Source organism: Athene cunicularia (assembly GCF_003259725.1).
Source record: "Athene cunicularia isolate RWA chromosome 14 unlocalized genomic scaffold, athCun1 chr14_part1, whole genome shotgun sequence".
NCBI classification, from domain to species: domain Eukaryota; kingdom Metazoa; phylum Chordata; class Aves; order Strigiformes; family Strigidae; genus Athene; species Athene cunicularia.
The window spans coordinates 14522483-14544256 of record NW_020799118.1 but is presented as its reverse complement, the minus strand read 5'-3'; the positions used below and the strand labels follow the sequence as shown (position 1 = coordinate 14544256).

General features: G+C 49.6%; 1 protein-coding gene across 4 annotated transcripts in view; it reads right to left on the bottom strand.

Moving 5' to 3' along the window:
* The window catches only part of TRAF7 (TNF receptor associated factor 7), a 32784-nt gene that overhangs the window by 5373 nt on the left and 5637 nt on the right, over window positions 1-21774 (bottom strand). Inside the window, exons 1-14 of one of the 4 annotated variants that reach the window (XM_026858806.1) lie at window positions 16590-16614; window positions 16376-16494; window positions 16117-16174; window positions 14879-14970; window positions 10144-10260; window positions 8728-8820; window positions 6991-7024; window positions 5560-5743; window positions 4736-4870; window positions 3665-3882; window positions 2993-3066; window positions 1903-1951; window positions 1262-1389; window positions 72-154 (exon numbers count right to left, since the gene is read on the bottom strand). In XM_026858806.1, coding sequence (XP_026714607.1) covers window positions 72-154; window positions 1262-1389; window positions 1903-1951; window positions 2993-3066; window positions 3665-3882; window positions 4736-4870; window positions 5560-5743; window positions 6991-7024; window positions 8728-8820; window positions 10144-10260; window positions 14879-14970; window positions 16117-16174; window positions 16376-16456 — 1346 coding nt within the window. In that variant the 5' untranslated portion in view covers window positions 16457-16494; window positions 16590-16614. Of the gene's footprint in view, window positions 1-71; window positions 155-1261; window positions 1390-1902; window positions 1952-2992; window positions 3067-3664; window positions 3883-4735; window positions 4871-5559; window positions 5744-6990; window positions 7025-8727; window positions 8821-10143; window positions 10261-10580; window positions 10703-14878; window positions 14971-16116; window positions 16175-16375; window positions 16495-16589; window positions 16615-21774 lie in introns of those variants that run through there. The other 3 variants (XM_026858805.1, XM_026858808.1, XM_026858809.1) reach the window with 3 other exon arrangements.

Sequence of the window (21774 nt, the reverse complement as noted above, 5' to 3'; positions counted from 1 at the left end):
AGCTGTCATGCTCAGGAGCCCCAGTGCCCTCCCCCTCTCTCCCGCAGGGGAAGGTGTCCCTCTCCACTCACCCCTGGATGCAGAGAGCCAGTACAATTCCATCATGACCCTCCAAGGTCTTTTGGCACTTGTATGTGGTACAGGTATCCCACACCTAACAGGAAACACAAGGCAGCAGAGGGTCACATGCCAGCAGACAGAGCAGCTGGGGACCTGGGCAGGATGTCAGCAAAGCCACAACAGCATCAAAATGAGGAAACAGGCTGTCACCTGGGCACCTGCCTGCCGGGCTCCCAGGCAGAGATAAGCTCGTCTAGAAAAGGAAATTTACTGCAAATGGTCAGGTTGAAGTTAACGAGTTAACACTGAGACACTGGACAGCAGCACGCAGCAGCCCTCTCCAGCTCTGCCTTTCCCAGCCCAGGCCAACACAACACCCAGAACCAGAGAAGCAGCTCTCGGGCTCCTGCTTTAGCAATTCACACCCTGTCCCAGGCTCCAGTGGCACAGCACAGCCACCTCTGCTGCTGCAAAGGCTCTCCCTGCTGAGCACACTCTGCTCTCTCCAGCAAGGGAGCATAGGAATGTGTGCCCAGAGCAGCCAGGACAGGGGAAAAAGCTGTTTTCTTTCAATAAAGTACAACAAGTAATAAAGTACAAACAATAAAGTACATGTGGCTCTTGTTATCACTCAAAGAAACTAAATCACAGCTCCGCTCGTGGCAGGGCTGGTTGCGGCAGCTGCCGTGGCTCCCCAGCCCAGCCCAGCCAGCAGCCACCAGCAGCCAACACAGTGACACCGGGAGCTGCTGTCTAGGCTGCACTGGAGCAGCGCTGTCAGTCTGAGTTACTGAAAACAGGGCAAAGAAAAACAAACATGCCATAAAATGGAAAAAGGACACATCCAATGAGGGAAAAATGCTTTTATTATTTTTACGATGACTTTTTGTAACAATGGAAAATAAATTCAGAAGCTGAAATAGGCTTGAATGCCCTAAACACTGTATAAAGCAAAACCAGCAACAGGAGGAATGAGATTCTAAACAGGGCTTTGCAAAACCCACTATTTGTCTCTTGATTTCACTATCACGTAACATTTCCTCACAGAGAATTCTGTCCATCTATAATTGCGAAGAATCATTTAAGATTCTTAGGGAGAAACTTGGGGAATTGACATCCCCCACACAGCACAAATTCAGCTTCTGCCCTACCTGAAGCACATTTACAGTGCAGAAGATACACAGAAGACACAAGCTCTCACCTTAATGGTTTTGTCTGAAGAGCCACTGAAGAGCAAGTCTCCTATGGAGTAAACGCACAAACACCAGACAGGGCCCTGGTGTCCCACAAAGGTGCCCTTGCACTTGAAGATCTGCTGAGGATCATAGGCTGCAGAAACGAGAGGGCAGGTGAGAGGTGGGAGGATAGTGCTGCACCCTGTCACATGCTGAGTTTGAAGGGGACCGAGCTCCCCGCACTGGCCCGGTAGGTTCCTCCTTCTGCTTCATGCTGTTGCAGGCCAGAAGGAACTGTGAGACTCTCCCGGGCTGGCTGGAAGGGCTCGTGTCCCACCCTTACATCTCATCGACTCAGCACTGCTCTGAGCCCCAGGCTCATCCCCTAATGCAACTCCTGGGCTGGACCTTGGAGGCCAGAGATGCATGTGACCTCTCCCTGAAGCAGGTAATAACCCTGCAGCACTGGGAGTTCCCCTCCAGCCAGTCCTTCTGGCAAACCCGCCCACTGGGATTTTCTTTCTGCAGCAGCCGTGACCCTGTGAACAAATAACTGCTGCACCCAGAGACAACTGTTACCTTGCTTATCTGTGACCTCGCCTAAAAGGGCTCACTGGCCACCACCCCAAACCCAGCATGAGAGGATACAAACCACATGGATACTCACATCCAAGGATGCCCATGTTAAGCCGAGCATTAATGTGGGAGAGCTCGTCCTGAAAAACAGAACAAGCTGCATGAGCTGCAGCACCATCAAGACCAGCCTGCCCTTCTGGGCATGGCTTAAAGACTGTCCCCCTCCACTGCTAAAACCCCTCTTGCCTCTGGGCAAGTCTTGACTCCCTGTGAAGGCCCTCCCTTGGCAGCTCACTCATCCCCTGATCCAAGGTCTCCTGCTCTAGGACTCTGTCACCTCCCTCCAGAGGCCAGGGGGCTCTGAGAGCATCTCAGACCTGCACTAAACTCTTCAGTATTCAGGCAGGCACAGAAATACCTTTCCAAATATACTGTCCTTCCTCTGCCATTCACCAGACTGCTCAAAATAATCAAATCGGTTACGGGGACTGCTTGCTCAGGTGGGCTTCTGAAGCCCACCTTGCTGGAGAAGAACTGGAAGGTCTCTTAGTAGTCTCCTCTAAGATCCAGACCCTACTGCGTCCACGGGGCCCCTCTTCATTAGTATGCTTAGGTAAGCCAGGATGAGCTCCTTCTAATCAGCATATCCAGTGGGATGCAGTCTGCCTGGACTAGGGAGGAATGTCTATCCAACATCAGTGCTTGAATAATGTCCAAAATCATGAGACAGCTCTCACCCCCAGGTTGTTAGCAGGGATCTGCTTATCTCCCTGCTTCTCTGCAGGCAGGGAGAAGGACATACTGTCCCTGGCTAGTATAAAAGGTACAGGAGTGCCCAGGCTTTGGAGCAGAGGGCTCTCTCCTCGCTGCAGGACTCCTCTCCTCTGTTAACACGTGTTCAGAGCAGCAACAGGCTGAGAAAAGGCAGCAGAACCAGTTAAAACAGCAGCCCAGATGCAGTGACCAGAATGTGCTCCCTGAGCTGCCTTTAATTCAGCCTAGAGGAAACCTTCACCCAGACCCCAGCTGCAGTAAAACTGAACCAAACCTGGGCTGAGCAGAGCCAGCAAGTGGGAGGGAACCCCAAAGACTCCCCCACTGCAGAAGAAGCCTAACTAGAAGCAGAGCCAGGTAACTCCACGCAATCCCTACTCTGCCCCAGGGCCCGGCCCCCTCCTCACGTTCAGCATGGAGGCATCCCTGCGGAACTCCATCAGGTCCTCGCTCAGCTTGCTCTGGTTCTCGTCCAACACATCTACAAGAGAGGGACAGGGACAGGCCCACTGTCACTGCCGAGTCAGCAGCAGCATCCAGGGGAACAGGCAGAGGTCGTGAACTGCCACCTGACCTCTGAACAAGGAGGGAGGAGAACCCAAGGCTGTTATCAGCAGGGAAAAGCAGGAGGGTGTCTGCTACTCAAATGCAAATTGTACTCGGGTGCTGAAGACCAGGCAGATTTCAGAGGCAAGGTAGGGCTGGGCACAGCAAAGGTGTCCAGGAAGCATGCTTGCTCCAGGACGGCTGCATCGCTGGCTATTCGACTTGATGGTTTTTATGGTGGCGTGTGCCCATGGACTGCACAGGAGGAAGTCACAGGAGAAAGCTGGTAGCTGCCTGCAGACATTTCTAGCACTTGCCAAGTGATCGGAGACTGCAGGATTAGGTCCCATGATGTTCTGGCAGCATGGGAGTCAATGGAACCCCTATTTGTTCCTCTGCAAGGAAGATCTGAACCCCCCAAAACCTGCTCAGCAGCAGTTTTAAACATGGAATGAATCATAATGTACCATCCTAAGAAAGAGCTGCCCCGTTCCTATGGCTCTGACCGCAGAGCTTGTCCAGTGCAGACTCACCAAACTTGAGCTCCAGGTTCTTCTCCAGCTGGTCGATTTTCTCGGAGAGCTTCCCCAGCATGGAGCGCAGGAAGGCAATTTCCTGGTCCTTCTGGGCCATTGCGACTTGCATCTCATGGAAGCGATCGTCTGTCTGCTGCAGGAACTCCTTCAGACCCTCGAACTTGCAAGTCTCCAGGTGGGTCTCGTAAGTGTCTTGATTTCCTATGAATGTACACCTGCAAGGGGAAGGCAGGGGGGCTCAGGGAGGTGTGAGGCCTGTGCAGGTTCTTGCCATCTTGTTCCCCATACCAGGAGCTGGGTACAGGCAGCTGCAGGGCACAGAGAGGCCAAGTAACTCCTATTCTTCTGGCCAAGGCTCTGGGCCTAAACTGAACTGTCTGTCTGTCTAGGCAGTTGCAAGGAAAAGCAGATCTTGGGCCAGAGACAGAATGTGGTGTCAGTTCACATGCTCACCAGGAGCCCAATCTAAGAACTGTCAAAAAACCAATGGAAAAATCTGCAGCTGACCTCGGCAGATGCTGAGTGGGGCCTGCAGCAGGCAGGGAGTCAGGGCTGCTCAGTTAGGACCTGCCTTGCTCTGCTTCTGCCAAGACATCTCTTCCCTGCAACAGTAACCTTAGCTGTGCATCCTGCAGAGAACCCCCAGCACGGGCTGCACTCCTGCTCGGGTGACAATCAGCCCTCTGAGGCTGGTCAGTGCTTCCCTGGCCGTGGGAGAAGGACCAGTTTGAGACACTGCCATGGTGCCCGCATCACTTGGTCTCCTCCCTGCATGGCTCTGGCCACAACCACTGCTCTGACTCTCCTCCAGCTGGTTCTTCAGCCTACGCACCTCTCCCTCCTCCCCGGCTGTCAGCAGGGCTTACAGCTGGGCAGCGTGACCTGCCTGTTCTCGACCAAAAGCTTGGGGGCTGCCTTATGCAAGCCTGATCTCAGTCTCAGGCCAGCACACAGCACTGGGTAGAGCTGCTCAGAGCCCATGGGACTATCCCAAAGCTGCAGGAGCTGAAAAGCAGCCCAGAAATTAGCTCAGTGCATCCTCTCTGCTAAAAATCACCAGCTCCTTACCCGTATTTGGAGTGGGGACATTTTATGTGCTCGCACTCTTTCAGATGGGCCTCCAGGTTCATTTTCAGGAGAGGTGGGCAGCTGGGGTTATTGGGGCAGCGAACTGGCCTGTAATCACAGCTGCTTTCATGATCTCTGCCCATGGAGAGAAGCAAAAGGAGGGAAAATCAGCAATAAGCAAAAATTAATGGAAACAACACAGATGGTCAGTAAAGGAGCAAACCAGCCCTGTGACACTGTTGGGTGATCAAAATCCTCCTGTTCTAAGACTACAATTACAGCTTTAAATTCACATTTGGCCAGTAAGTTGAGAGTAATAATAGGCCACATTTACACAGGGAACTTCTACTTCTGCAGCTGATTGGCAGAGCCTTCAGGCAGCTACCAACAGGTGACAGGGAAGACAGTGAATGCATTTAGGATGGGGAGGGAGGGTGATTTCAGATTCCTAGGATATAACCAGGATAACTCCTCTTACAAAAAGAATCCCAAGCTCTCTGCTTGACCATAGTCATAGTGTTTCAACCCAGCTGTGAGGTGGCTGTTTTCACAGCGTGTCCCCTGTCCCAGTGCTGAGACACTCAGCTGGGAGCAGAGAACAGCTTCTTCTCCCTGAGACCAGCCCATCATCCTGAGACACAGTGGGAATCATTGTCCCCTCAAGTCATGCTGCCCATTCCCACACCCCTGCAGCCCCAGTAGAGCCCTGCTGGTAGGAGCTGCGCTGTCCCCACGAGCTGCAGGGCAGCTCAGATATGACAACAGATTGCTGGTGGTGGAGCCCTTTCCCTGGAGAGGCTGCACACTGGTAACAAGCCACTTACTTCCTGGCACTCAATTTAATTGTAAACGGACATCCACGGGGGTCCACCTCGAAGGCAGCGGGCTTGCTGCTGGCTGCAGGCCGGCAGCCATACTTGCAGTGAATGAAGAGCTCCCCGATCTGCTCAGCCACCGCAATATTGTTAACCACTACAGTCAGTTTGGCATTGTCCACGGGGCACTTCTCTGCCAGGTAGGGAAACAAAAGAGAGAGTCAGCAAGGGCTCAGACACTGCAGGAGCATTTCCAAGAGCCTCTGTGGGGAAATTTTTATTTTTTGCCTTCTCTGGCCAAGATGGCAACAGAACCAGCCATGAATATTCATGCAAGATCTGCAAGCCGCTATCTCTGGTTTGTCTTGGAGCTCAGTGAAAAGCTAGTTTATGTTAATCCATGATAATTTGAGATAGTTGCCAATGAAAGGCCACCCTAATGCAGACTACCTTGTGCTTGGTGAAGTATGAGAGTATCACAGGCAGTGAGAGATGCCCCACACATCACCCGCTCCCGACCCGGGCCTGGCCTCAGCTCTTCCACCGCCAGCGGGGCACCGCAGGCCAGGGATGCAACAGCAAAGCAAAGACATGAGCTTTGAGGGCAGGAGCAAAACTGAGCAGCTCAGGATTGCAACTGCAAAGCCTTTTGCTACCAATCTGTTGCTTGGAATAGACATAACACAACATGGTGACAGGGGATTAGCAGGCAAAGCAGAGGGACCCCTCACAGGTGGAAGATGCAGATCTTAAGACAGAAAGAGTTGCTTTTTGCTTGACTCCCCAGGGCTCGCTCTTTGGGTAATATGAATGGCTTGGCTTTGTGCTGAACAATGGCTTTCCAAGAGGGGCACAGACTTGTGCCAAATAAAATCTTTTTTGTAGCGCAGAGTCCAAATCAAGTGGGAGCTGGTTAGGCCAGGCCAGAAGCCAGACGCTTGGGCTCCACCAGGTTTCTAGGAGAGCTGGGTGAGCTAAAGCAGCTCTGTGTGCTGCTGTGCACAGGCTCGGTCAGTGGCCGAGAGCTGGCACTAACAGGATGGTGAGGAGGGGTTTGATGGGTCTCTGCCAAACACAGGCCCCCGTTCCTTAGACAGGCAGCCACAGAAAGCTTTCTCTCTGAAATCAATGGGTCAACTCTGGGCGAGACGTGTATTATCCTGGGATTATCCACTGCATATTCCAGGATTTGAGAACATCCTGTGCCCAGGAGCCGGGCCCAGCTCTCTAGTTCCCATGCTACAGCATGAACCATCAGAGCTCAGAGCTGCACGGCCACCCCGTGCCCCAGCCCCTCGCTGCTGCGGTGGCAGCCTGTGACTGACAGCTTGTTTTAAGCCCTTCAGTCATCTTTCTGCGGGTTTCTTTTTAAGTGAAAGCAAACAAACCAGAAAATAACAGTGTTTTGGCTGCATCACACAGGAACAGTTCTGTACTCACCAGATGTTAAGGCACATCTTCTACAAAATGTGTGCTATGGAGACAAAGAGGAACAGCAGTGTCACTGTAAACAGTATCGGACAAATTATTCCCTGTGGCTAACAATGGGAAAGGTGGAAGATACCAAAGCCTGTGGCTCAGGGGCCTCAGCAGCTGTTCTGGCTACTTTACAGCTCAGCATGCTCCAGTCTGCACCACAGTGCAAAAATCAGCTGCTTGCTCAGGCAACTGAGAGTGCAACACAGGTCCTGCTCCTGAGAAGTATTAAGCACCTGGTTTGAAGCTATGAGGGTTCTGCCCTGTTCAGGATCAGGCCATGACCATGGTGCAAGGCAAAGCCACGGGCACATTCTGCCACACTCTGTTATTACTGCCCTCCAAGACTGCATGGGTTTCTCCACCCTCCATTTTAATCCATGGCATTCCTCTCATTTCCCTGAGACATCCTCAAGGGGAAAAGCAAGGTGACGCCTGGCCTCTGCCTGTCCTTGTGCAGTCAGCCCATTGCACACCTCCCTCTGTAGCAATTCTAATGTAGCTGAAGCTCTCCTGCTGTCAGGAGGATGGTACAGCTGGTTTGCAAGCCCGTTAAACACACTGTAAATTTTGCCACTTTCAATAGCTCAATAGCTCTTTGTTCTTACAGCAGAAATGTATAGTAACAATTTAACGATAAAGTAGCGAACACTATCTAACATGCTAATGAATATAAAGAAAGGAACAAAGGCTGCAGCATTTCACTGGTCCTGAACTTGCCCCGTGGGTTCCCTTGCCATGGGGTCTGTGCTTGGCAGCAGTGCTGGAGAGGCTGCAAGTCACTTGTCAGAGCTTTTATCTGCTGCCCTGCTCAGGCAGTCCTTTCCTGCCCTGCACAGCTGCATGGTGCTCTCTCCAGAGCTGCCAAACCAGGACTGCAAATGAAGCCACTCTGCTTCCTGCAGCATTTTTTTTTCCATATTAACCAGTAAATTTCAGCATCTCCATGAAGAGCTGCTTACTGAAATGGTGTAGGAAAACTGCACCAACATCCAGCACCTTTGGGGATAGCTCTCTGCTTTTGTTGCTACAGCTCCGTCCCAGCAATCAGAAGCATTAGAGAGCCCGTCACGAAGCCATCTTTCTTCACATGTAGCACAGAAGCAGGAATAATATACAATTTCTATTAAATCCCAGTGAAATGAAATATAGAAGAATATTCATAATACTCTGTGCCTTTCATTAGAGGATCTCAAATCCCTTTGCAAGCATTAACTAAATGAAGCTTCAAGCTGTTTTATATGAACTTTCTTCCCAGCTGAAGAGCAGCCATTCCTGGCGTGTCGAGGAGCCAGCAGCACTCTGCAGAGCCCTTCAGGACAGGGGACAAGGAGTTTCAGACCCCGCTGAAGCCACACCAAGGAGACTGAAGGTGGCCAGGACAGGGAGGCTGACAGTACAGCTCTCCTGGGAAAAGCTGCTCGATTTTCAGCAAGGTTTAAAGAAGCTGCTAACTGCAGCGTGCCCCATGCACCTCACTGCAGACTGGTTCAAAGCTCCCATGTGGGAAAATCCAACCCATGTCCATCAGCATCTCTGCTCCTATGTTGGCCTGGCTTCCCTGGTCAGGGGCTGCCTCCTCTTTGCTCAATCAGGCTGACAGTCACTGGGGACAGTCACCGGGGACAGTCGGGTCTTGTCTATAGCTCACACAGGACATCGTGGAGCCCACGCTCGTGATTTGGAAGAGTACTGCCTTACCCCACAGGTTGTGATGACTGGATCCTTAAACACACTACAGCACAGTTGGCAGCACAGCTTCACAGACGGTTGTTCAGCAAACACCAGCGGCTCCTGAAGAGGAGAGGAGAAAGGGACAAGGAGAGCACAAGAATTAGTCCAAACACAAAAGCCTCCAGCTCTGTAGAAGGAGCAAAACAACTCTTCAGCTGTGAGCCTCAGGGAGCTCTAAGGATTTCATTATCTTGAAATAAACTTTTGTCTGGATCTGCAGACCTCCAGTATGTAGGAGGTAGGGGAAGAATGAACTTGGGAACGGCTGGAGACCCTCAGCTCATCACAAACTGGGGGCCACCTGCATCTGGGAGGATCAGGACCCAACAGCAAACTGCATGGACCAACTCCTTTGCCAGAGTGACTCAAGACACCAGAGCTGTGTGAGCTGCACTGTCTGGTACTTCTTGCTTGATTGGATTCAACAGTGTGTTGTCAAAAATGTTCCCTGTACTAAGCCTGAAGTTTAAACACAATTTTAAAACAGCTTGCCCTTTTGTATTTTTGAAACATCCTGAAGGAAGGGCTCTTTCATTCCCTTCTGAAGCAGATACAACATTGTTTCTGCCTCAATGGGCACATCTCTCCAGTTTTGTTTACCAAGCAGGACTGCCAGAGCGCGGGCTCTGAGCACATCCTCCTGGAGCAGCACAGGTCTCAACTCCATGCCAGAGCCAGGCTTCGCATTTCAGAGCGTTTCAAATCAATCACTGCAGTTTGGTCTGTCTTTTCATCCTGGGATGCTCTCAGAAACACAAACACAACCCCCCGGGTTCCTAAACATGAAACACACACTTTTATCCCAGACCTGTGGCAAAATGCCGCCTGACCTTTTATGCATCCAGTCTGGGGTTAGTTACTAGGTCACAAGCTAAGCGCAGCTTAGAAGTGTCCTCCCCCAACAACAGTCACATGTGGACAATTCCTTGCACCCTCCTGGGGCTCACAATCAAGTCAGTGGGGTGCCAGCAGCCCTAAATGCAGGATGGGGCTCTAAATCAGGGGGCAATTGTATTAGTCTTGCTGCCTGGGGCTAGACCACCAGCCTAAAGACTTGCAACCCCTGCTGCTCTGCAGCAGAACCAGGGAATCACACATGACTTTGCTAACACTTACAGTTTTTCTGAGAAGCAGAAAAGCCTCACCATTGTCCCTTCTTCACAGCCAGGGAAATAGTACACAAGAAAGCAAAGTAACTTGCAGAAGTCAGTGGTGGAGGCAAAATTAAAACCAGGAATCCTGACAGCCAGGCTTTTAGTTAACAGACACCATAAAAAATCTGCCTATGATAGATCGATCTATGTACTCACAAGAGTCCACTAAGTTACTCTTTCGATACTGAACTCACTAATACTGCTCCTTCAGACAATCCCAAATACCTACTGGCTCCTCCTCTTCCTCATGGAGTGAGAACGTCGAGCGCAAGGACATGTTGGACTCAGAGTGCAATGAACGGACGGAGATAGCAGAGTCAGAGCGGCGTGGGGTGCTGATCGGAGGCTTCAAAGAGATAAAAACCAGTTCTTGTTATTCCAAATAACTCTCCTGGCTCCAAAACCCTATGCACAGAGACTTCAAATTCAGTCCCTCCCCTCCACAAAACTCAGCTGCTCCATTTGTTCATCCACTCTGCCAAGCTGCACTGAGCGGCCCCCAGAAGTAGCGTGTCCTGCCGCTGTGTGCCCTTCCCAGCAGCCAAGAAGGCTGCACCGTGCTCAGAGACAGGACAGGCATCATTCAGCTTTAACCTTCTAAACCAAACTGACATCTAAATTCCAAGCACGTAACTTTCTCAAAGGTGCATTTGCTTGTACACTTACCGTGCGTACCCGCAAAGCAATGGTTTGGAAGAATTAATCCTTCAGAGAAAGCTTTGTAAATCTCCCCCAGAGACAGCTACCAGCTTCTACAGTTTCTATAATCTCTGCAGCAGCACTTGTTGTTTCACTCGCTATCTAACTTCTGCCAAATTTCTTTGCGTAAGTGTGGAGACTTCCTTCTATTCAATTCAGTAACAGACTGGCTTTGTCGCTTCCTGCTCGGGAGGGGAGAACTAAGTGGACACTGCATGCACCAATCAAGAAAAATCCCACTGGTTAAGGCAGCCTTGGGATTGGCTTTGAGGGAATGCTGCTCTGGAATATTAACCAGCAGCGCATCTCTAAGGGTGGAATATCAGCCACCAGTGTGCAACCAAGGGGCAATTCGCCGTCAAAGCAAAACCAGTAGGGTGACTGGACTTGGGGGTCTAGCACAGCTGGTAGTGATCCACTGCTGGGATCTCTGGAAAAGCTGCTGCTAGCAGACTGGGAAGAGCACAGAGAGACCCAATAAAGGTCTTCAATGAGTGGAATGGATGGGCTGACAAAGAAATGGGAGAACTGAGCCATAAATTCCAGCCACTTCACATCATAAGATGCCTAATGCCCCAGCTGCCTGCGCCTGCACCCATTACACCTACACGTGGCTTGATCATAGCCTGGGTCAGCTGCCAACTCCTACAAGTGCTGGTGGGAAGGAGCTCTGGAGATCGCTGGTGCTGCTGCCTACTCGAAGAGGGACTCTCCCTGGATCAGGTCATTCCTAGCACTGCCCAGCTGGAACAGGGAAAGCCACATGGATGAGACTCTTCCACCCTGCACTCCTGTCCTGTGTTACCTTGTCAGCAAAACTGTTTTTTTTCCCTCGTGTTGAAACTGAACCTCCCAAGACACATTTTGTGTGCTTGCCTTGGGTGAAAGTGTTGACATCACACCCAAGGAGAGACAAAAGCAATGTAGGAGGCCAGTGGGGCAGGCAGGAAATTCAGCAATGAAAGATCTAAGATGAGGTTCAGAGACTGCTGCCTTCCCCAGAGACAAACTATACTGCAGTCTGAGTGCAGTCCTCGCTGGGCTGCAGAAGAGGAGCAGACCAGGATCCTGCTGGTTCCTCACATTCCTCTGCTTCTTAATTTTTATGATACTGGGATCTTAGGAGCTCAGAAGTGCTGCATCTGCTTAGAAGCCAAAGCATAAAGTTCCTTTTCTTAAAGACAGCATATTTATTGACTAAATATGTAAACCTTGAGGAGGAATGGTTATAACGAGGTAAATCAATTTTATGTGTATCCATTAATTTTATTATTTTCCTCCACTAGTAACAGAAGTTATTAAAATAACAAGAATGACTGTGCATAGTTCCCATTCTGGAGGTGACACAGAGATCAGGGCAGCACAGGCAGGCTCTGCAGCAAGGTACTTTTATCAAAAGCAACATCCTGTGTGGCTCACTGACGGACAGGGGGGGGATTGCAGCCCAGGAGCACTTCCAGGAGGCAGGGGTGTGAGACACAGCCTTGCTAGGCTTGTGCAACACTGCTCAGCTCTGTGTCCTGGCTGGGCTGGTGTTAACTACGCAGGAGAGAAGCTGACGTGCTGACAGAGATCACACCACTTGGGCCACAGAGACAACGCTGCATGGCAGGGGTGTACGCTGGCATTCACTGCCCCTCTAGGCATCTGCAGCCTTTGTTTTTGCCAAGCAAACAAGGCTAAGACTCGAGAGCCCTCAGCTCTACAGGGTCCCTGCACTGCTTTCTGCTCCTAGCCTGACTATTTAGACTGAGCTTTGCAGCACTAGTCATGCGTAGAGCAGCCAGCACAAGGGGACCGACCGCAGGGTGCTCCTGCGCTGCATAGTAATAGTGCGCGAGGACCACAGGACCCCCATGATATGGGCTTCTGCCCAGGTTTGGTGGGGGGGAACCCCTGTGCCCCAAAGCCAAGGAGCACCAGGCCCCAGCACAGCATTTGCAGTTCAAAGCCTGCAGAGTTCAGGGGCGGGATGACACAAGTGGCATCGCTTTGGCCAGGCTTGGATGTGGGAGGATCTGTCAGAAAGGTCTCACCTCCCCAGAGCTGTGCCAGGGCTATTTCTACACTAAGTATCAGTTCCACCTTCCAACAGCCCAGGGATAGAGTGCTCAAACGTCTTCTGATGGAAGATGGATAGCTTGCTGCTGGCCAGTAGCTCAGTCTGCCCTCTGGCTGAGAGGTAAAGCTCCCTGTTAACAGCTGAGACTCTAGAGCTGCTCAGCTCAGCTCTTCATCCATTAGCACACATTTGCCCCAATATCCAGCTGCAATTTTTAGGTGCAGTTCCCATCAAGTCAGCTACAAAAGCAGCCTCCACGAAGGTTCCAGCACAGTCCTCACTCCTGCTCCCCCCCAGGCATAGCGAGGCTGGGAACCTGTGGCACTGTTTTCAGGAAAGATGACAGCAGCTGCTCAATAATCCCTACCTCGCATGCAGAACACACCGCTCTGCTTTTGGTTTTATTAAGAGAAGCTTTAAAAAGAAAGAAAAAGGGGTGGCAGAGGTCACAGGAGGGCTGTCTCATCTCCAGCTGTCTCTCTGATGGCTGACAAGCCCTTGACAGCTTCTGAAGAAGGGAAAATTTAGCAATGAGGAAGGGAAATCCCAGATTATTTCTTGACAAAGCAAAGGAAGCTTCCTAAAAGGGTTAGTGGGAGTTTGTCTGGAGCAGCAGGCAGAGCAGGGCTGTGGCGCTTCTCCTTTGTTAGCACCTCATGCTGCAGGCTGCTTCCTGAACCACTCATTAATCCTCTTGCTATTTTTGCTTAAGAATATTCAGCGCTCCAGGGAAGGTGGGCTGAGACTGTCCAAGAGGACTGAGGCAAGGTCCGTGGAGAGATCTCCTGTTCTTGGCTGCACACCTCAATTCATGACACTGGGATTTTCAAAGAAGTCAGGGAGCTTCTCCATCTGACATGGCTAAATGTAAAGTCCCCAGCACCCCCCTGCTCCTCTGGAAAAATCCTCACCTATGCTCTGAGCACAGCACTCAGCCCGCGGGATCAGAGCTGACAGCCAAGGGCTTCCTGGAACAGTGGCCCAGCACCATGGGGTCAGTGATGTGACAGAGAGCTGCATTTGCCAAGGACACAAGGCAAATGTTCAAAGGACTTGGAAAAAAACCCAAACAAATCCCACAGAAAAAACAAAAAACCCCATACACACACATAAAACACAGCAGGAACCCTGAGAAACAGAAGGAACTTTATATGATGCTGACAATAAAGCTCTTTGCAATCTGGTGTCAAATTTATTTTAAGAAGTGTTGCGGCTCCATATTGTTGCTGACCCCAGTCTCTGCCAGCACCTAACTTCAGCAGCAGCAGTGATCCATTTATCCCTGTCTTGGAAGCTGGGTCTCATAACCCAGCAAAGTCTACAAGCACACACTTAATGTGAAGTCTACTACTAACATGCTTAAATCTAACCTGGAGCTTGTGGTTATGGGATGTGGCTGGAGCACTAGAGAGAGGAGAAGGTCGAGGCCTCAGAGCTGTCCATCCATTCACTGAGGTTTGCTGTTGCTGTTCTTGATTTAATTGATTTAGATGATTTAATTTCTCTTTAAGCAGCTAACCCCGAGGCCTGTCAGATCACTAAATTCCCTCAAAAGAAGTTACTCAGAAGTGAGTGTGATGAATGAGAAAGCTGGATCTAAAATTAGGAAGTGCTTTTCTGCAAAGATATTGCGAGACATGGGAATGGTTTGTGTGAGAAGACCCCAATGATGTCATCCTCAGCTGTCTGTAGTGACCAACATCCCACGCCGCAGGTTCCAGACCTGCTCCCTGCGGTCAGAAGCCCCATCTGGAGGTAGAAGGAGGAATGGATTTTCTGATCCTAACTGCAAGGGCCAGCTCTGCTGCCCAGCACAGCCCCAGACAGTGCTGACAGTAGCTCTGATTTCCCCGCAGCTCAGGAGAGCCGCAGCACACTGCTCCCCTCAGGAGGCAGGTACACACCAACAAGTAGACCGGGGGCATCTGTAGATCCTGGGCTTTGTAACCACACACCATTTTCAAGCAGTCTGAAAAGCAGCACCAGCCTAACACCCCAGGTCAGAAGCGGCCTCTGCTTTCCCAGGGGAGCAGCCAGGAAATGCCAAACTTGGTCCTGCCTCCGGTGCAGACATCTGCCTCCAATGTCATGCAGTGCATGGAATGATGAAGGAGGCAGAGGAGTCCAGAGAAGCACTAGACATCTCTCATTTGACACATCATCAGCTAAGCCAGTCAGTACAGGGGCTCCTGGCAACACCTACCATGCCATCGTCCTCATCTCGTGGGGAGTAGGTGAGTGTGCTGGAAGAGGATGGGGTCCGACGATGCTGTTTAAAAGTATTGGTCCCGTCAGCTTTAAAGCAAAAAAAAAAAAATCAAGCATTTAGGCTCCTCAGTAACACTTACAAGCTATAGGTCAGTCTATGTAGCTGTAAGTGTTCCTTGGCAAAGGAAAAGGCTAGGGATTCCCCAACTCCAGTTCATGACCTGGACGTATCAGTGCAGGCAGAACAATCCTGATCTCTGATAGCTGGCTGAAAAGCATACGGCCCTTTGAAGGCAGCTTGCCCACAGAAGAGCACAGATAATATCCTACCAGGTCCTTAGGTTAAAAACACTATTAAAAGGAAACCTTATACTCCCACATATCTCAGTCACCAACAAAAATTGCTTCAATCAAGGGAGGTCTGGATATTCTTGTAGCACAAGGGAAGCATGCTAAATTAAATTGGAGATATTTGTATAAAGATCATGTTAAAGATCATTATAAAATGTTGAATGTAAATATTCAGGAGTCCAAAACCACCTAGAGTCTGGAATCCTGTACAAATATAATCCAAACGTTTTCCCCAGGCTGATGTTCATTTCCTTATCTAAATCAGTGTCAAGTGCCACACTTTATCTTTACTGAAGTCAGGATATTTTTATTCCAGAATGAAACCAGACCTCTTCCTCCATTCACACCACGTGTCAGGGCTCAGACTCCTCACCTGCTGGGCTTTGAGGAACAAAGCACAGGAATTTTAAACGAGCAAGTACACGTGCACCCCCTCCTGTCTGAGCTTAAAATGGCCGTGGGGGTTTTATCAAAGTGTCCAGAGTGACTCACAGTCAGGCAGAGGGAAGAGGGGAATATTCAGCGCTGGTAAAGATTGCATGAGAAGTCACAGGGATAAATAAGCTTTGGTACCGAGCTCTGTATCAAACTCTGTTGTACTATCCTAATTTCAGCAAGGGCTTCCCACTGGTACTGTTAAAGTCTGCCTAATGGGAGAAAATTTCTGTGCATGCTCATTTCCATCACGCCTGGTGATCAGATGCCATGATTAAATAACACTTGGCCTGTATAATACTAAAACCAGCACCTCGGCACCTGTCTGCAGTGAACACAGTGATTCTCCCAACAGCTTTATGATTTGTAAAACAACCACAACAAAAAACCTGGTAGGGATCACACACAGTGCTTTGGGGAGAAGGTCTACTCATGAAATACACTCACCCTTTGTGATAGTTGTCACAGCAGAGTAGGCTGGCCCAAAAGTTGTTTCCATTCTTGTCTGAAATATTGACAAAATGAAGGTCAGTGAATATCACTGCAGCACAGCCCAAAGGCTTGCTACCTCTCATGAATTGGTGAAAAAATGTACATACATATTCCCAGCTTTTATCTGTGGATATTGTGATTTTTAAGTGGCAAGAAAATACTGTATTTTCAACAGGCGTCTTCATTTTCTCAAAAGAAAAACCACCAGCCTTACCCCGTTAGTGTTTTCGGAAGTAGTGATGTTTGTTGTGCCACTGGAGAAACGATTGTAGCGAGCGTTCTTGTTTGAGCTCATAATCTAGGCCAGCATCTGTTAGTCATGGGAAGTTTGCTCTGCAGAAGACAGACAGAAGGAGAGTTAGGTTTGGTGTATGTATTTTCCTGGGCTCAGAGAACACTCTCCTGCAGCATTAAGGCTAATTATTTACCTAAACTCACATAAACCTGGATTTTCAGAAGCAAGTGGCAAGGACAAGGTCAGGTTCCTTCAAATCATTCCTGGATGAGCATTCAGCACTTTCTAAAAATAAAATTATCTTTTAAGATAATTCCTCAATCACCCAAATACTGGAATCATTAGCTGCTTGTACAAGTATATGATTGTTTTAACATCAGATGAAACTTCTCAGGAGACTACTTACTCTAAGATCGCATTCCACTGGCCATGATACAGATCAGTCTTTTCAAAATGAGAGTATGTACCCGCTGTGATTGAGTCCCAGCAGAGAAGAACCCTTCACAGGCTCTATATCTGGTCCTCTCTCCCTCCCCAGTTTGAGTGTAGTCCAGAAAGTAGGTTGCCTGCTGCTTCCCAAAACACTTTGCATGAAGCCGGGAAGAGCAAGCAGGGCTCTAAAAGGGAGCTCCTTCCACCAGACAGCAACGACGAATGCAGAGCAGACTGTACCGTGGCAGGCAGGGGGATTTTGGCTGAGGCCACAGATACAAGCATGATCTTCCAGCATGCTGGGGAGTTGAGCACATGGAGGGCAGAAAAGGTCTCTGGGTGTAAAGCTATACCTGTAAAACCCTTATCCCATTAACTGTGAAGCTCAAGCTGAGCTGGCCTGGCCTCCAGAGCCCAGGGAGCTTGTTCACTCGCAACACTGAAGCTCAGGGCACTTTCTGAGCACACGACAGAAAGAGCCCGTTGAGTCTTCCAGGCCTTTGCTTTAGTGTGAGGGGCTGCGACTACCTCCCTCCCCCCAGGACTACCCACCACCAGATGAAGGCAGAGGTGCCCTAGAAGCTCAGCAGCCCCACATACTCCTCAGCTGGGGTAGCAGAAAGGGATCCCTCCAAGAGAACCCCTTTCCCAGGCAGGCTCTGAAGCCATTTCCGGCACTTCCAGACAAGGAAACCAAAGCCTGAAAGTCCCTGCACCCCCAGAACTAAAGGCTGCCTCATATTCAAAAGCGTGATGAGCACAGGCTTCATCCTGTTCTTGTGATGAACTTACTGGGAGTTTTGCTGTTTAATTCAAAAGCCCTGGGCTGTACTGCTGAACACAAAAGCCAGGGCTAAATCCTAGCAGAAAGCAGAAGTCCCACATCTGATTTACTTATAATTGCATTAAAGGGAGTTCTTTCTAACATGCTCTGAGGTCAAAGAAACCATGAAAGAAAGGTTACTGCAAGTAACGTGTTTGCGATTCTGGATCTCACTCCCAGTTTCTGCTCAGAAAAAACCAGCAAAGTATCAATCATCATCCAGAAAGAGAAACCACCTCTGCCCCAGAAGTCAGCAGAGGGGCTCATTTCTTTTCCTCCATCATTTATACAGTTTTTTACTAGGTTCAACTTTGCAACGTCATGTATTACACAATAATAATCTGCAGAAACACATGGAGTTTGCTTACTTTAACCTCTGTTGAAACCCAATGATGGCTTCAGGGCACAAAATTATGCTGTTGTCCCAATGAACTTGACAAGATGCTCTCAAAGTCTCTCCTTTGGAGCCAGGGTACCCATACGAAGGAGCTGCACCTCCCCACTGCCATCATACAGAGATGCTTCTGGCTTGAGCAGAGGTTTCCCTCAGAGAAGACAAAGGTTCAGCGGGGCACTGAGCTCTCCTCACAAGCTTCCCCTTCATCCTTGCAGCTGACAGATACGGCTTGCACTCGCCCAAGATGACAGGGGGAAGGATCCTGATTAAGAGATCTCTTGCTGTCCCAGGTATAGTTAAGTCTCTACCAGCAAGCAGAGTCCAAGGGCTAAACAGACAGACCAGAAATGGTTTACCAAGACACAACCAAAATCCCTTTTTGCAGGACAAGAGGCAACCACCAGCAAAGGGTGCTTTGGAAGAAACACCCCTGCAATCAGCCCTGCCAGCATTGCTCCAGCCAGGCTTTCACACACCTCCCTTCCAGCTTCTGGGGAGGTGAAGTGTCTTGGGTGTTTCTAGTTGGTTTTCTTTTACCTGAGGGTGACAAGTCCTAAATCTTTAAGCTCTCTATAAAGGAGACAATTGTGATTTGTCCATTTTACAGAGAGGGAAATTGAGGCTCAAAAGAGAGACATGATCACACAACATAGCTGTGACACGGGACTTGCCCCGGGCCTCCTTACTCCCAGTCCAAGAGCATACCTACCTCTTCCTCGAGCCTCAGTGCAAGGCTGCCTGCAAGGAGCACCAGCAACCTCCTGCACTCCCATTTTAAACGCTGCAAAGGTGACGCTCAAGCTGTCCTCAGCCAAAACGGCCGACAGCTCAGCCACGCCTGACGCAGCACTTCATGTTGCTTGCTGCAGTTCTTTATCGGACAACTGCCAGGCATCCAGATTACAGCAGCAGCACAGTCCATGGAATCACTACTCGGGTCTAAACTCTAGGAAAAACCTACAGTCTAAACCAAAACAAACAAAAAAAAACAACCACAAAAAAAACACCAAAAAACCCAACCACACAGAAACCCCCAAACCAAACCCAAGACCATCTTAAAAACAGGGATCTGGATAATGTTTTCCACACATCTGAAAGCACTGTCCTGGCTGTTTACAAATGCCAGATCCCTTAGGAGATGCTAAGCAGAGCCCTGGAGTTGCCTCAAGAACAGCAGGAATGAAGTAGTGTTGTGCTGCTGCATCGTGGAGACCTGCCGAGTTTAAAGCTGGGTGCCGGCACGCGAGAAGTTTGGCATCGGCCATCAGGATCCTGTTATTCCTTGTGGTGGTTCCTTAGAGCACAGACAGCAGGAGGCATGGGGAGGGTGGGTGGTGGCAAAGAGGCAGACAAAGCTTTTGGATAACACACTGGCCTTGGCTGCAGGAGATCTGAACCCCACTCAGTCTCTCGCCCTCTTGCAACCTTGGGCAAGCCACTGGGGCTCTCTGCTCCCTCCCTGTACAAGTCTGTTTACCTCTTCTACACAGTGTAACTGGACTACAAAGCCTGAAGAGGAAAGAACCTTTAGATATTTGTGCAGCATCTAGCACAAAAAGGTCTCCACCTCATCTGGGGACTCCAGATGATGCAGTGCTCATAAATACTGCAAAGCAAGAACTTCCATGAGTGATGACACAAACTTCCACGTTTCCTGGGATTTCACGTCTCAAGGTTGCACTATCGCATGTCTAGTAACATGCACAAATCCCTGAAGTTCCCCTCTTCTATAGGTTCCCTAGGTCTAACAATACAGTTACGCTTGCCAATCTCTCCCCTGGAGAAGGGATCCAGCAGCCTCTTCCTCCCACCTTACGGTGGAAATAGAGGGACTCACTTTTCAGGGCTAGGAATTCATGATTCCTTCCTCAGAGAACCTCAGCAACATCTACCCAAACACCCTCTATCCTGCACTACTCACAAGACAAGAGCAAGGATATGCTCCCACCTCACCAGCCCTGAGAGCATTCAGGAAACCTCATCTATCAAATATTCCTATGGGGTTTTAAAGGAAACAATCATTCCCAGATGGAAGGAGGGGAAGCCCATCCTTATAGAGGACTGTGCGTGGTCTGGAGACTCAGGCAGAAGCTTCATCCCCTTCTCATTTTCAGGGTATATATTGCCTTCAGACATAGCAAGATGAACATTCAAAAAAGCAATGAGGAAGCACTCACCGTGGAGCACAGTGACAGGAAAAACCAAGACTGAGGACAACCAACACTTTGAGTAGTTCTGTAATATCATTAAACCAGGATCAGATGTGTAACAGTGACACACAGGCACCTGAGCTACTGCAATCCATGAGTTATGGCCTGTCAGCCAAGGATGAGTGTGACCCTTTAAATACCTTCTGTTGAAACTTCTGCACAGGCTCGGAGGTGTCTGCCGTGGTGCAGCTCACAGGGTAACCCAGCATGTCAAAGAACTGCTTACTGCTCAGAGGAACTTTCACCCTGTCCCAAAGCCCCACTGAAACGGATGCAAAATGCCTTCCAGCTTCAACACATCTTGAATAAATCCGAAGCGAGGAAGGGAATGCGGCTGGAATACAGGGGTTTTCCACACATTGTTTATAAGCATGTCCTGCACTCTGCAGCTTGGCTGAGCAACCTACCTGCAAGCAGCAGCAGGGAGTCTGCTCCGTGTCTTCTCTGAACAGAAACCAGAGGAATGCAAGCAATGGAAAAAAAGTTGAGTGGAATATCAGCCAGGCTGCAGAGCACCAGCCACCACATGAATTTCAGCCCAAATCTCTGCAACCACCATATACAGGAAGCCTTTCAACAGAGCGGACACCTCTCTAGAGCACTGTCTGACAGCTCCTTCACATCTCAGTCTTGCAAGAGGTATTGAGAAAGGCCTTTTCCAACCAATACCAAAGAAATTAAAAAGAGGCAAAAAAGAGCTGGTGTTGTTGACATTAATACCAGCTTTCTACAGCACTTGCAAAAATCTCTACCAGATGCCTGAACCTCTGCTTGGCATCTGAACCCTGGCCAGCTCTCAGGCCTGGAAGACCGAGCATCCATCCTGGGTGGCTGGTGTCCCTCCCTGGGGCACCCTGCCCTGGCCCCCAGCAGCTCCTGCCCCTGCCCTGACTGCAGGCAGAACCACGTCCAGAGGAGATACAGACTATGACACAGTCCAAGTATCAAATATTTTGTGTTACAAAACATGTATGCTTTGTGACCTAGAAAAAAACATAAGATTTACTAGAAATTGCAGAATCTTTTGGGCTGTGAAGTCCTTCTCAGGGGACCGCATACAAAGATACAAAGGGGCTCCAGGAATCCCCTGAGCACCTTCAGCAGCTCTGCAGAGCAGCAGGTCATAAGCCCTTGTGCAGGAAACATTCTCCCAATTTTCCAGCTTCCGACTCTACAGGATCAGGTTATGATTTACAGCAAAATGGGTTGCAGAGGCAGCCTGACACCTGCAGTGAGAGGACAGGATCCGTTTGTTCTAAAAAGACAAGAACTGTTGAAAGACCTTGTGTGCCCCAGCAGCACAAGAGTGCAGGGGATGCCCTCTAAACTCCATGGAGAGGCATGTGTGGACCCACGTGTCTGGAGATCGGCCTGGGAACCCAGCCTGTGATCCAGACTCTCCCTGCCTGGAGTTGATTTTTTTTTTTTTTTTTTTTTTTAAACATGTAACTTTAGTGCTTTTGACAGTAAAAAAAAAAAAAAAAAAAAAAAAAAAAAAAAAAAAAAAAAAAAAAAA